The sequence below is a fragment of the Opisthorchis viverrini genome, assembly GCF_000715545.1.
Source record: "Opisthorchis viverrini unplaced genomic scaffold opera_v5_181, whole genome shotgun sequence".
Lineage (NCBI taxonomy): Eukaryota > Metazoa > Platyhelminthes > Trematoda > Opisthorchiida > Opisthorchiidae > Opisthorchis > Opisthorchis viverrini.
Genome location: NW_008751840.1, coordinates 31,698 through 48,011, shown reverse-complemented (window position 1 = coordinate 48,011; position 16,314 = coordinate 31,698). Strand labels below are relative to the sequence as shown.

Genomic DNA, 16,314 nt, shown 5'->3' with positions numbered 1-16,314 from the left:
CAGCACCAGAGGCTGCGTTGGTTGGGACATGTGTTACGTATGCCTCGTTTGCCGAAGAGAGTACTGTTTTCCATGCCCAATTCGGAGTGGCGTAAACAGAGAGGTGGCCAACCGATGACCTGGCAGAGGAGTATGAAGGAGATGACGAAACGCTTGGGTGCTGTCGGTGCTACTCGCCTTGCAGGATGGGGACCGCGTGATCCTCACTGTGCCTTGTTGGAGACACTACAAGATATGGCTGGCACCCGATGTCAGTGGCGTTCTTGTTGTCAGTTTCTATCCCGATTGCCTGAGTGAATGTCTGGAGGTGTAGGCACCTCGGAATGATTGTGTTAAGCTAGCACTAAGTCCCTCCCCCATCCACCTTTATTCTTTTCTTTACAATAAGGCTTTCAAATAAGTCATGGCTGTACGGCAGTGAAGCATTGGTGTTGAGCACTGATGTCATGCTGTCGTTGATGATGATGATGATGCCGGTTTTTTTTACTTGTTTAGGTGTTTGATGGTTCTGATGAAAATGCTAGCATGAGGATATGACTGAAGAGTGAACTGGGGCACAGTCGTTATTTTGCATACTTTGACGTTCATATGGTGATCTGTTTGTTGACATGACGTCATTTTTTAAGACTGACGAATTCTTGGATAGCCAGATAAACTTGACAAATTTTGGGGCTTACCTAGAGGGTTACTTTCTGTCAATCTGATCTCGAGATTGAATATAAAGTTAGAGGCATGTGCAACACTCTTTGTTAATGGATGGGTTCACCTGAATCTCTCCTTTACGATATTCTCCAACGGTATATACCAATTAATGCTTAAACGGTATTCAAGACATCGAAGCATTTTCTCCGACATGACATTACTTATAGAGTTGAAAAGTTCCCACTACCAGGATCACTATTTTTGGGGATCATTACCGAGCTGTATCAATTTCATTTGAAACATTTGAACGTGGCAAGTGAACTAGTGTTCCAACATCGTAAAAGTACTATAATATAGAGCGCAAATCAGCTAGGGAATATAAGGCATGAAACAAAATAATTGATTAAAAACCCACTTTTCGTTTAAGGATTTCAGTGCTTGCTGATGGCGAAGTTCAACCGTTTCGGTGTGAGCCGCAAGCAGTTGGTTCAGTTCTGGACTGTCAAGCGCAAAACGCTTTTCCAAAAGCTCTCTGAAACAGTAAATGTGGTAGGCACATGAAAGAAATTATTGGTCACCTACACAAGAAAGAGGTTAAACGTTCAAAAAGTTCACCATCACCATTATGGCCAACAGTATTGCATTAGTGAACATATCCTGTCATATAACCAGGAAGGAACTGAGTCTATGTGAAGAATGAAGACGAAAGAATAGGAACTTATTGATAGGATCCTTAGGGGAAACACTTAAGAGTTCCAAATATCCCAGCGCCGTGTTAAAACAGACCTTCACAAGTGCGGTAGAACCATCGCTCTTTGTGAACCCCAATTAACACACTGCAGGTCCTGGGTAGGCGAACCGGCCATGAAGTGGTAACATCCCTGCCATCAGGGTCGGTCACGTGCAATATTTTGGATCTTCCTCATACGGATCCATATGGACCCAAACATCCGACCGAAGTACAACTCGTATTTCACCTCGAAAAGCAATGGCTTGTCCGCAAGAACCTTTCATGAACAAGGAGAAGCAGTAGCAAACTGAGCCTTTATGACAAATGATGGTATCCACGCACGTCCAAACCATCATAATCTGACAAGCCCTAACTCATGCTTCAGCACATTTGACCAGTTACCAAGCAGCTACGTGGTTCACCTCATTGCAGATAACCTTCAGTCAGCTAATTCTACGAATGTGTCGGTGGCAAAATACTGAGAGATGTTTGTGGTTTTCGGATAGCGGCGGCAATCATAGTCGGACAAGCTGGAGATGACGCAAATTGTCAAATATTGAACATGTCTTGTAAATTATACAACGAATTCATTTATCAAAGTACAAGTCGATAATTCTTAAGTTTCAAGGGAACACAAGGAGGATTAAAAATTCTAATGAGGGATTTCAAATTTCGGGTGCACAAGGATCAAGCTGATTCAAGGAACCGATTTCGGCAATCCATTTAGAGAAAACTATGACGATAGATGAATACTAAACGGCGGAACATCACCTATATGATCCAAGTCGAATATGTCTCATCCAGATCTTAATTCGACACCCGAGGTCACGAGCCATTTGAGTAAATAAATAAATCCACGGAGCCGAAGGTGTTTTTGAAGTGGACGAAGAACGAGATACATAAGTACTCCGGGAACTGAGACGCATTAAAACTTACATAGGTCGAGCACGTAGAATGAAAGATATGGATTCATAAGAGGACGAGCAACTAGATTGATTTCAAAACTAGTCACCCGGGGCCCAAGACGTTAGGTCATGCGGCAAAACAAAATTCCAGAGGTGTCCTCGATCAGCTGCACTTGGCTCATCCGATTCCAGAGCTTTTTAAATGCTTCACACTTGTCCATACACACAGAATCCGATCGAGTTGGCCTCATAAATAAACTGTGCTCAGTGACCGGAGGGATATGCAGTCTGTTACGAATGCTAAATTTTTTTCGGTGGAATTATAATGAACCACCTGGCGTAAGCTTGCTGTCTTCTGAAGGAGCCGACATTTAAAGCTTCAGACAGACTGTCTCTCTCTCTCTCTCTCTCAAAAAGTTCGTTCGACTTGTACATAAGACATATTTCGGCAGCTAAGTGAACGGTCGCTCTTTAGGTTTTTCGAGGAAATTCACTATCAGTTCACATCAGATTATAATGTGCGCCCGGAAGCTATCCTGGTCATCGGTAGCTACTGGTTATAGGATAAGCGCTGTTCAAAATTTCAATGGCACGACGGACGCATACAATGCCTTAACTCTGTTCTAGTGATGAATAATCGGTGATCAATACAAACACGCAAACAACCATATCAATAATGCTTGATTTCAGGCTAAAATTGGCACCAAATTGCACTTGGACAAGCTGTGCATTAGACCTTCGGAGAATACCGAACTCCTCGTACACGATACGAGGGCGACCAGTTCTAAATAAAAGGCATTTTCTCGAATTAGCACTAGGGTTGGTTGGTGCGCAGACATAAACACAAAACGAAAAGCACACGATATTTCAGTTTGTACGAGTTTTTTATGGAAGTCAACAAACGAAGAACAGACAGATTTTTGCATACGGGTACCCAGCAAAATGAGGTAAGTTATATCAATGTTAGCGCAGCTAACCGCAGCGTCTGAGTTTTGTGGTCAGTAGTCTCTAGATGGCGAAGATGCTGTGGGCTCGAATATCAGATCTGGATTTCGGAAATGCAGCAAAAAATCATTTAGTGTGTGCTAAGAGTGCGCGTTGGAGCAGGTCACTCCTGAGTCTACCTAAGACTGTAAAAGGAGGCGCAAGATCCGAAATACGGCCATGGAGCGATTGGTATAGGCAGTGACACTCTATTCGGCACCAACTTGGACGCAGGAATGACGTGTCTGCAGCCGGGATCTACAGAAGCGTGGTCCTCAAACATAGAAGAAATGCAGCCAAGAATAAAGACATAAAAAGTCAGACGTTTGTTTACCATGCATATAACTGATCTGAGGGATGGAACCATTTGACGACCGATGTAAGACAAAGTTTCGAGAGGCTGCTAGATCAGTCACTGGACACGTTCGAAACCCAAAACTCAGAGATCATGGAACTGTGTTGGTCGGACCTTTACCTGTTGATCGTGCTTGCATTAGATTCTGGGAGTGTGGCATGGATAGTACCCAGTACATCGGGTTACGGAAGCACACAAACCATCACAGCACGATAAAGTTGAACAAAACGAACTTGGAAATCATTGATCACCCGGAATAATACCGATGGATGACTGTAGATTATTACAATCATCTTTAAAAACGTCACAGGGAGAGTAAGTTCACAAGCATTCACAGTGAATTTCGTAGACGGTGGCGAAGGGCGCACAGTAAGACTAACTGTGAGCAACAAGGTTGAAAATAAGAAGACTGAATGAAGCGGTAGGGATATTGTATAACAAATATAACAAACATATAACAAACATATATAATAAACATATAACAAACATATATAGCAAATATATATATATAGAGAGAGAGAGGGGGAGAGGGAGAGATGTCCATCAACAAGCTTCTCAAAGAGGAACTACTTCCCACATGAACTGCATTATCACAGTGAGTGGACTGTGCTACAGAACCGACAGGCAAAACACTGCATCTACCAGACGAACTACAAAGCAGAATAACTGGGACGTCAACGTTAAACAGAGGGACCAACGCTCACCGAGAGTGAGATCTTATAAATCTCGGTGAATGTAAACCTAAATAGCGCAATTTCAGTTCCTATTCCGACATTTTCCAGAATTCGAACTGGTCCAGCTTCGACGCCTTGTCAATGTATGGCTGCCATACAGCTCGAAGAAACACGTGGATCAAATTATCGGTGTGGTTTTACAGGCTCAAAGAAGAACAAACTAACAAGAGTGGTTTGAAAAATCAATATTCTCTCGGGAAACCTCACCTCAACTACAGGATTGTTACAAGTTTTGCGTTTAAAAACTAATATTTCATTGCTAAAAAAATCCATTCTAACTCACTTGTTCTCAGAGTCCCGCTTTTGGAGCAAGGATTGCATCTCACTCACTTTCTTCTCTGCTTGCTCTGCCCGAGTTACGGCCTTTTCATAGTCTCTTGCCAACTCCATCAACCGAGTGGACATTTTATTCGTCTTGTAGTAAAAAAAGCACGCAAAACATCGGGTTTAAATGGAACTTCTACAATTCGTAACCAATTAGGCGAGTGCTATTGCTTTCACTGATATATATTTCATCTGGCTAGTTTTCTCGTCCAGGTTCAAGGGAGTAATACTGTTCACTGACATTAATGCTAAGTTGGAGGCAGAGTTAACATGGACTGGTCAAAGTAGTGCGATCAAGTTCATTATTATTGATCGGGCGATTACCGATTTAGTCCACTAAAGTATAGGACAATCGAAAATAGAACAATAGGAAAATGGGAAAGACTGAAAGACATTTCAGGCTTATCAGAACCCACAGGGTATCGACAAAGAGAAGAGGGATGAACAAGAGACAAAACAAAAGAGCTCACTTCTTCAACCATGCGTGATTTTTCTGTTTCTTCCCGAGTTTGCATTAGATCCAGAGTGGACGAAACTTCCAACAGGCGTCCCTACAAACAGCAGGCATGTTGTCAATGACAAACGATAGTGTGCAATGGACAATGCACAAAACTCTGTGAGAAAGAACTTAGGGACTTACGTCCAGCTCGCGAATTCGTGTCTCCGCGTCCAATCGCGCACGATGTTCAGCCGTAAATGCCTGTTTCAACTTCTCGGTCGCCTCCATAACCTTAGCTTCATCAACAGCTGTATGAGATACGTAAAGTCCACCGGAAAATACATGAGGAGCGCGCAACAAGCAAATTCGAGATAAATTTTGTACCGGCAACCGCAGACCAAGTGATCTTACTGAAAATCGATCGGTGACCGCAATCTACCCACAATTTATTAGTAAGTGGTGATTTCCATAAAATACACAACAAACGCCACAACATACCGTATCAAACGAAGAAGACACCATGCAGAATATTAGTGCTACGATCAGAGTACGCAGTTCGTAACTCAACTGGAGTAAACGACAACAAGAATTTTGTTATATAAGGATCTCCACATAAATAGGCTATTTTACAATCACAGCAATGGTAAGCACGCGAATGCTTAGAAGGATATCCACAAAGGTGAGCCCAAGGGGTTGATTTACATGCGAGGCAAGATTATGGAGAAGATGTATTTAGTCCCTGTACGTCTATCCGACGAATCTCAAGAGGGATTAACAGTGACGTGTGACTGGGCTAGACGGGACTTCACAACACAGTTCAGCCATGACGTGGGGTAACACTACTCAGGTTGGTGAAATATCTGTGAACGATCGGTTTCGTCCCACCTGGAAGTTATTCGGTAGGCGCGGTCCTCGGTTTTCCGTCAACCCCGTGTTTCATCTGAACCCAAATTAGACGCAACACGTGGATTACAAATATTCGTAAGTTGAGTAAGTTTCAGCTGCGGACGAAAGTGAATAACAGCGCTGTCGTTGGGGGTAAACGCCCTTGGAAAATGAAATCCTCCAAACAGACTTGTTACAACGTAGCTCCCGTTACCTCTAAATTCGGAAAACTTGCGATTTACCACCTCACTTGACCAGGGAATGTTTGGAGAACTGTATTGTTCGGTTGGAAACCACAGCGTATAATCTCTAGTTATTCCTGGGGTGAATGCCTCCGAACGCTCTAAGATCGCCGCAGGTAAATCTATTTTACACACCAGGACCTGTTCAGGGTCTCAGCAAGAGAATACGACTGACTAATTCTCAGGTGCGTTATTTTTAATCCGCCTCCGTTAACGAGCAGATTCAACCAACAGTACCCGTTACACTCAGTACAGTGATCTCCACAAGTACTCACGTCTAGTTAAGCTAGAACCACCGCTCAATTTACATAATGATCCCAGGCAACCTGACCAAACGGGCTGGAATTCATGAAGCCGGGTTCGCTCAACCGTGGGATTAAAACACGATACAGAAACTCGCGTTAGAAATGCGCTGTTTCTTCTTCCGAAATCTAGGTTGAAACGAATAGACGTGGCAACTAGTTCATAACAGAATAGTTTCTTAGCACGTAGAAGAGTCAGAACACACACAGGCTAGTGAATCTCACTTCTCTGAATTTTGAACAATAGGGACCATTTTCGAAACACACTAGTGCTTCGCTCCAGAGCATCCTACCCAAATGATATCGATTGATACCTTATTTTAAAAATGCGACCGATGCAAATTAAGCATTGCACTACTTGCAACTCCTTCAACCAACAGTTCCTGATCCAACTGTGATATTATGAGACCCTTCACAGGTTGTTGATAGAAGATTACCTAAGCCAAGCGTATTACAAGCGTATTTTTACTAGCTCGTCAAGTAAATAAGAATACATTGAATAGAAGCGAGATGGCAAAGGCCTGTGAGCTAAGCTCACACGCAGTGCCTGCTCGATAACTGCCCCACGAGCTAAGCCATAGCAGACAACGACTTGGAACCTACTCAGGTCGCGAAGCAGTAATACCGAATTGCGATGCCACGAGTGACGATATTTGAGTACTTTTAGGGTCCTAGAAACGGAGGCAAATATTTTGGCGGCAAAAACTAAGGTGCATTTTTCTAAAGTGCACTAAATGGACTCGGTTGCTTTCCTCCAGAAACGAAAACAATTGTGGTTTTTTGAAAGCTCTCTTCGGGATGGGGAGCAACTGTACGAAGAGGTATTCAGACGTTCATTGGTTGGCTATGTGTTGGCAAACAGGATTGCCCAAGTTTGCGTCTTAGCAAACAGTAAAAAACCAATAAATGTTCTGTCCATTTTAGAACGCCAATAACCGATGAATGTTGGCATTTTAAAGGATCTGGTTTAGCCTTCTTGGTCAGAATTTAAAACAGTATACCAACTGCTAAAGGTATAGCGTTGGAACGTGTCAGTGGAACGCGTTTTTAGTATTTGCGTCGGAAAGCGACCCTGATGTAAGCTAACTTGCTATGTCATGTCGTACGGTCATGTTCGGTTCATGGATAGTTAGCCGCACCAATGCGCAGCCCAACACCCACAGACGTTGTCAACTTACTCGGCTATGAAGCAACGCAGCAAAGGCCTTGTTCGACAGATATGCTCCAACCCTTATTCCATGGCTGAAAAACACTAACACCTACCTTTTCAAGAGTTCAGAGGCAATGGTCCATATGTCAAATTTCGAACTGCACAGGAAAGGCTGCACAGCTGAGATTAAAATGTATTTTGGCGAAAACCTGAGAACGCAAGACTACTGTTTAGACGAATGCTCGTGAAAAGAAAGCATATTGTAGAAGCGATTTCTGGAAATATAGTGTTCTCCAAAATTTTATGCTAAATAACAGGTAAAAAACAACCGAACTTTGATGATAAATCAGGGAAAAGAATGCATGCACTTTTCAAACCTAACACAGTTCACAGGCGTTTTTACACGGAGATCTTCGGAAATTGCTAATATTTAGGTGCGGAGTTCTTAACTTTTACTTAGGATCCGTTTCTCGAGCATACAAAGAATCAATAACCTCAGGGCTACCAAAGCATACATACCGATGTACGCTCAAATTAATCAACTACTGCTGTCGAGAAAAGAGTTCTACAGCTCCTACCAATCTCCCGTGGTGTCCTTACGCAAGTTAAGGAGTAGATATTTGTCTTCTCTAATATTGGGACATACTCCTGAATATGAAAAATCGAAATTACACAATATGGAGTGAGCTTACCTGACGCTTTAAGACGACGCACTTGGTCCATCAGTTCACGACAAACATTTTCCGCTTCTTTGCGTTGACTGCGCTCCGTAAGCAGTTCTTGAAGAAGTTGCTGTGTGGTTGATTCCGAGAAAAACAAATAAAAATCAATATATGTTGCGCGGTTCTAGAGGTTCAACCATACACAAGTACATCTTGACAGAGCTGAGCCCTTCTGCAAGGTGCACGATCGGTAGAGTTTTGTCATACATTTAAAAACAGCGTCGAATTAAGTCGGGCATATGAACGCACGATTACCTCAGCAAATGGCAAGAATGAATATTGTTGGAGAAAGAATGTGACCATAGTCTGTCGACGAGTACTGAAAGAGGGAGGCAGAAATCAACAGTACCTGAATAAAAGAGAGATACTATAAGTTAAGTGGAGGACCTCCAAGTATAAGCAGTACAACTTTTATTCCTGACTATAAAATCGATCACTGGGGGACGAAAAAATGAAGTATCGTATCTTTTTGATATGACACAAATCACAGAATATGTGATAATTCTTAAGAATGCATTACCGGTTTCACTCATTTTGGGGGCGATTGATGCAAACTTGAGGACCAGACCTAAACGATTAGTCCAAAAAATTATGTGATCGGCAGTAGGGTTTTCATCGGTCTTATGAGTAGTATCCAAAAACTCTAATGTCTTGAGTTTCATTTCAACTGGGACCTGAGGCGACATTTGTGGAACACCTTCACTCAGATTCAGTTGTATTTAGCTTAGTAATCCATGAGCACTAAGATAGCAAATATTGTTTTGTTGTACATGAAGATAAGCACAACTCATAATAACCTATGCATTCATGCGACGACATCGGAACAAGCGAACCCTAAATTCCCCGAATTATCCCAACTTCTGCATAGTCTCCTTATGTATGACATAAGGACTGGAATCTAAAACAGATCAGTTTTCTAACTCCACATATTGCGTACAAAACTCAGGTATACGAAAGCATGAGGTTCAGTGGCAAATGAGGCCGTTCGAAATTTGGAAGGTAGGTTTATAATACTGTGTGTGAACTGTGAACTGCTAGAATGCTTCAACTAGAAATTTTCAACTTACTCCAAGGGTTCTCCCAAGATTATCATCCATTAGTTCCCGAGATTCGTACCGGCGCTGCATACTTGGGTTTTTACCTATCGGAGATCTTGAAAAAAGAGGTTCACGAACTGGCATTGTTGTTCCATAATTACCACTCGGCGTGGAATTCGCACGTCTGGAGCTGATAGGCTTGCCATGGCTTTAACAAACGAGAATGGAGTCACGAGTGACAAAATGAGTTGGTCTGAGAAATAGTAACTTCAACGGAGGGGATATTCCCTCTTCGGTGCTTGACCGGCAATTTCACATATTGAAAATTCATGTTTCTAGGAGAGTAATGTTACAATAATAGAAATGGAACGATAAAAACCAGTAATGGTGCGAATTTTGCTTCCTTGAAATAATTGCTTCTAAGAGGGATCTTATTTTCATAAGGAAAACAGAAGCTTGGATGGCTGTGTATCTTCAGTATCGTAGAATACTATTAATACGTGGCGTTTGACGAGTGTTCCATCTCACAGACGACCTGTCTTCTTTCGCGAAAACTGCTAGCTTTCTTCTTTCCCACGGTTTTATCCTCTTCAAATAGTTCGTGTTTGCCAATGAAAGACTTCGCAGCGAAGAACTTTTCTCGTTTCATCGGCACTCACCTAACAGTAAAATTGATAGGCTTTGTCCCAGAAAACACATTATACATTTTCTGCGGTGACGGTGCATTATCTCTCACTAAAACATGACTTTCTTGGAGAGGTGTCGTTCTAACCATTTTTCGTCTCCTGTGATGTCATGCGTCTGGGATCGGAGATTTCCGTTCTATAAGAGAATTCTTTCATTAGTGTTCATTGACGACACCGTCCCATGACAGTGAGTCAGGCATTTGACGGTTTTTACGATAACCCATAGCCGGTGTACTAGAAGAAGTCAAATGAGAAGACCTACTTAAAAGCAGTGATATCACCAAACCAGGTAGCTAAGTACAAAAGGTATTTAGCTGTAGAAGAGTACCAAGCAAAACACCAATTTGGAGACAGGTTCCAGATCATTAAACGTGATCGCGGCAAAAGTACATCGCGCTACTATGGTTGCGGCTTGTGTCGGAGGGGGTGTGTGGTGCTTTGATATCAAAAAATGTCATCAAAGTTCTCATGCGGCTGTACTGATACTCCCATACTTTCTAGTTAGTGCCCATAACTATCGTTTTCCACTGCATAATCGCTGAACAGACGTAACTGGATATCTAATCGACCTGACACCACTGTAGGGTAAAACAGTTGCATACGGACGTCTGTAAGAATCAGTGGAACAGCACAACTTACACAGGATGTCCGTTGGACCTGGCCGTATTTCGAACGGTGTTCGGTCTTTTGGGAGCCCCCGGCGGATGTTCCTCTGCTATTGCATGTGGGGCATCATGTGACGTTGCCAAACTAAAAGTGACAGGCGATGGACTTTTGTAAAAAATTGCTGTGGTTGGTCGTCTGGTTGAAGATACTTCCAGAGTTTCGCCAGGATGGGGCACTAAAATTTATAAGATGCAACAACGTGGAGGTATATGTTGCATGCAATCAACGAATCTCAAGATCAGGACACCCACCTTTTGAAAAACATAAGGAAAAACTGTGATACCGGTCAGTCTGAGCTGGTTTGATTGAGCCTGTTTATCAATAAATAAAACAAACCCCTGAACCTTGATGGTACTTAAGCAACTAAACCAACAACCCAGGTGTCATGTGAAGTACGGGTTCGGAAGTAAGCATAGTTCAGCCTGGTACAAGTCACAAATTCTTCACACCATGCAATTCTGGGTCACATCATGATGCCATGCAGTTGATAGATGTTCTTCCAACTCAACATCGTTTCGCATCGCACCAGCTCTCAAGGCAACTAGAATCCGCAAGCATAGGCAAACCCACTAAGTCAACACTGAAACGGCCACATCCCTGCTTATTGCCGAAACAGTCACACAAATGCATGTACCACCATAGAGTAGCTGCGATGACAGCGTGCTTCTAAGAAGATAGACAAATGACTCGGACCCAAACTTAGTTGTATCACGAGAGGTGCACTGTCTCCCAAGAGGTGACTGTAGGAAGATAAAAGTCTGATCACCAGGGGAGGAATATGCGAATAAGTGAATAAGTCGCTAGCGATTCAAGTCCCCATTACATAACCAAACATTTGACTCCTGTTTTTCTGGCTGTCGATTCTTTAGCACAAGCCTACACGAACTACATTTCTGAAACAAAGTAACCAGTAACCATATGATTGCATATCGTTTAGAAATATACCACGATATCCCGAATATCGTTCCAACAAAACGTGAGGCTGACTTTGTGTAGCATATTGAAACGGAAGGACATCACGAACGAGAAATTCAGTTGCGTATCCATCAAATTAGTCTGCAAATTAATGTATTTTGCCAATTGTGCACAACTCGGTGTTCAAGTAGAGTAAAAAATTGAGGAAAAATAGGTTAATATGCCTGCCTGATCAGTCTCAAGAAGGGTAAAATAGGTAGTAAGCTGCTGATAAGCTTTCCACAATCTCAAACGTAGTGTTATTTACAGAGCAACTTGCCATCACGGACATCTCATCTTGACAGAGAAAAATGAATCGGTGTTCAATAAAATAAAATATGTACGCGTGAACTATGCACATTGGAAAAGAGTATGTAAACTGACTTGTTGCCTGTGCGGAACTAACTGTCATTGCTTTGGTTTCATGCTGGAAAGATAAAGGGGATACCAGAGACGCAATGAGACAGGTATGAAGGATGTGCTTGATACCCTACAACCATGGTCGCCACAAGGCTTTCACCAATTCCGCGTCATATAGACGGGAGTAGGTGTACAACTTACAGTGTGAGGAGCACAAGATGAATTGGACATTATACCAGTCCGTTGCATTCCATTTATCACAAAACCCAACACATCAGATGAGCAACCAGATGTTCTCGTGGTGCAATATCGAGCTTGAGATGGAAAATTCTACACCAGGTCGATCTGATACAGAGCAGCCATGTTAGCACAGGAAAAGAGGTGCAGCTGCTACCCGGATAACCAAGCGTGATAAAAAGCTAGTAAATACCTTTAAATTAAATCGGTTCATCGCCCAACTATTGAGTCTGAAGCTCTAACACAGTCTCACGTCTACATAGAAATTGTCATCTCCGATGCGACGGACATAACTATAACGAAGACTCGACATACATACAACAGCACTGACCGCTGTCTGAAAGTCTGACCGAGGTCATTATTCGTTTAATTACCTCAGTAGGAGCAACCTAACTCTTCAACTGGAAGAGGACCCATCTACAAGGAAGCTTAATCTCATCCTACAATGGCGAGAGTCATGGCCTCGGGTGCCAAACAAAACACTGGATGAAAGGCACGGGCGGCAGCTTCGTAACGAAAAGGTGTTCTAGAGGAGCTTAAAATAAAACTAGTTCATACGACCCGCCTTTCTTTAATAGCGAGTGCTTCGCAAGTTGTCCTCTATAGAATTCCTGCAAATTAGTTTGTTGAAGGCTGCTTCTACTTAAGTTAGTACACTGAGAAATATCCTGGAAGGCGCGTGTAGTTCCAACAATAACTGGACAGCTGATGACAGAACATAACGGCTCCACTATAGAGAACATGATCTAAATCAATTTATTGAACCAACCAAATGACTACATCAAACATGGTGGGTGAACTCAGAAAAAAGGCTAGCCACAAGAGATAGTTGATATAAATCACGGTCAAAAAACGCGCTTTCTGAGTTGGATAGGATCGTGGTGTTGGATAGAAAACAAGCACGTCAAAAAGTAAAAACCTACACTCTTTGAAACGGACACAACTCGAACGGGTGTGTTATTTTATTAGGCAGTGACCTCTCCGCAGAAAGATAGTGATTTTAAATCCAACAAAATATACCACGTCTCATCCTGCTCTCACAGAGTCCATATCCTCAAGATCTAGAGGAAATTTCATTTTTCTCAATGATAATTTCGTCCTGGAAGTCAAACCAATTCATACTGGATCAATCAATCGATCGATCGATAACTAAATTCTTAACAACTCACGGCTTTGGCTAAATCAGCGCCAACATAAGCAGTAGTTTTCTCGGGACACAATCTTCTTCATACAGGCAACCTGTTGGCCCACAAGCTAAATGAAATGTAAGTAGACCGGTGCACTACAAACAACGCCCAAAACCGACAACTGGAAATTTTCGGACTTGGATTAGAACTAGTCTTCAGGTTTCGTGTCCGTTAGCAACTCAGAGCAAGTAGGATGGAAACCTGGTCAGCAAACCTTGAAAGTGTAAGATCTAAATGGAGGGTAACCCTTGTTCTAATGTAAGTTGATTAAAGTCCTCAGTTCGGCTAAAATCAACGGGTCATGGAGTTTTTCTCCAGCAAACTAATTTATTTGATTCTGGAGCCCAAATTATCCGTTCTCGCGCTACACTTCGGGGAAAGTGACGTTGATGTAGTTCAATAACCATATTCGATATTTAAAATAGTTTACCGATACCCTAAACTAGCGAGTAGCCGCATATCGTTTGGAAAACCAACTACCCTAGATCCCTCGAAGATCATGATGGAAGCGTCTAGATGCCAATAAACTTGGTAAGGTAGATGACACGGTACCCACCTAAATATTTGGATAGAACTAGTGCTTTTCAGGTTGACATCCAAGAAAGTAATTTGTTGAGGAACCAGCCACCGTCTGATAAAATATAGCCAAAATGAGGATGTTCGTTACGGGGTCAAGCAGAAGGACGAAATATCCCATTACGCTGTCACACTTCGGTTAACGCCCGCAAACAGGTAGCTCGGAGTACCTAGGTTTCAGAGTTGAACTCACAAAAGGGAAAACACCTACGACCGGACCCTAGTCTCCTGCATCATCATCTAGGTCTCAGAACGGGTAAACAAAACAACTTTTGCCCAGTCTTTTCAGATGGTTTCTTCAGAAGAGACCAAGTATATCATCTTTCTGGTGCGATTGTTTATTCCGTCCTGAGGTCAGTGGCTGTTGAGGTGCAACTTCAAAATGACGCCCACAAGACTCCTATTTGAAGACAGAAATAACGATTAGCCAAGAAAGTGCCAATTCAGAACTCATATGATAACCATGGATGAGAGTATTTGGTGACATAAACGGCTCGGGTGTTTGGATGAACATACGGGTTATTCGTGCAATCATGCATACTTACCTCGCAAACCGGTTGTCTGACTTGTCCACCGTCAACATATCCCTCGCCAGCACTGTTCAGAATGGGCATGTTTCTTTCGCAGATGATGGGCAATGCGTTTCGTGTGTTTCCAGGTGTTTCAAATGAATATTCCCGATGCACAGCACCCGGTTGACCAAAACAGCTTAACTGTAATGCCATCAGAGAGCTAAGCTTGTCCTCCAGATCGGCTAACCGACGCTCGGTAGCAGAAGAGAGTGTGCAATGGAAATGCTTGTCTGGCGTTCCCTAAAAGAAAGTAGGTGAATGTGAATCATTTGCTCGCCCGTACCTTTCCGGAAACCATCATTCTGATCCCCTTCTACGCTACTGATTCGGATCAGCAGGTGCAAGGATAAAGTAGAATAAAAACGGACAAACGTAAATTTTAATTCAACCCAAAATAATGCCTAGTCACTTGCTAGGTTCTATATGAGAGAAATCGTTCTGTTCTTGAGGTGTGACCCGTACCCGGACTAGGTGTTCGGGCTACTCGAAGCAGTATCCTTACCTCGCAACTTGAATCAGTATGTAACTAAAATGGCCCTCAGTCTCTCAGGTCGAAGACTACCAGCGTTGCTCCATCGAGATTATTCGTAAAAAAGCTGGAGCGGACGCAATAATACTATGAATGTTTTTCCTTCCGCATTGTTGGCTTTCACCTCCAAAGCATTCCAGCAGTTACGATACCAAGAGGGGTTTGTGATATTGACTACTTTGTGAGCAGTCCTGAATGAGTTCAGAAGGCCAGAGCATCCAAATGCTAAATAAAGTTCGCGTCAGTTCGAAAATATGTTGTAATGGGAAAACTCACCGGCCTGACAGTCTTAGCCTCCCAGTATCTTATTGGTACTTTTACTTACTGACTAGAAATCGAATGCAGTGTGTAAGTGTCCGCTTATCTAGCATTCAATTATTTAACTTCACGGTGAATTCTATCAGTAAATCTGATATAATGTGCCACGATTGGAGTAGAGCTGCCTAACATTGCCGGATAGTTCAGAAACAAGGAACTGGAAATAGATTGGCCACTTGACTTGCATTACAAGTGCAGACGAATTCAAAGAATGCAAAAACCTTTCTAATCCGTTTTTTTTTCAAGTGCAGTATATTTAATTTTCACAGTTTCGGATAGCTTAAACTAAAAACTTCCCCAATTCGATAATTACAGGAGCCGCGTTCCAGCCCGCTAATTTGCCACAGCGTCGGCCACTGAGGAGTCGGGAATCTTCATTTAAGTAACAGTCAATGCAATATTGACCAACTGACGGACAGTCCCTCTATAAGTTTGCAACAATTACTAATCACATTCCCCTTTACCAACAAAACTGGCAAATGCTGTTTCTACAACAGATTTACCGTTTGCAGAATTGTGATGAACATGACTGATACTCTATTTGTTTCTACATTTACCGTTTGCAGAATTGTGATGAACATGACTGATACTCTATTCGTTGCTCTATTCATTATCCTCTTGTTTTAATATTCTATTCTATGTACATATTCGCCAGTTCGAATATATACGTGTTGGTTGTTACGCTCCGCTGAATTCTGGATTTCTAGTTCGTCTGGTTATACCGATATACGTACAAAACTCAATTCTCACATTTTGGTGTCGCGATTGGAATGATTCA

The 16,314-nt window shown here is 42.4% G+C and overlaps 1 protein-coding gene across 1 annotated transcript in view; it reads right to left on the bottom strand.

The window, feature by feature from the left end:
- T265_14367 (hypothetical protein) overlaps positions 1–16,314 on the bottom strand; it is a gene marked incomplete at both ends in the record, with an annotated part of 58,795 nt that overhangs the window by 22,625 nt on the left and 19,856 nt on the right. The window contains 8 exons of the mRNA XM_009173352.1: positions 1,058–1,174; positions 4,634–4,764; positions 5,315–5,421; positions 8,385–8,484; positions 8,670–8,733; positions 10,777–10,978; positions 12,142–12,184; positions 14,663–14,929. Coding sequence (XP_009171616.1) covers positions 1,058–1,174; positions 4,634–4,764; positions 5,315–5,421; positions 8,385–8,484; positions 8,670–8,733; positions 10,777–10,978; positions 12,142–12,184; positions 14,663–14,929 — 1,031 coding nt within the window. The remainder of the gene's footprint in view (positions 1–1,057; positions 1,175–4,633; positions 4,765–5,314; positions 5,422–8,384; positions 8,485–8,669; positions 8,734–10,776; positions 10,979–12,141; positions 12,185–14,662; positions 14,930–16,314) is intronic.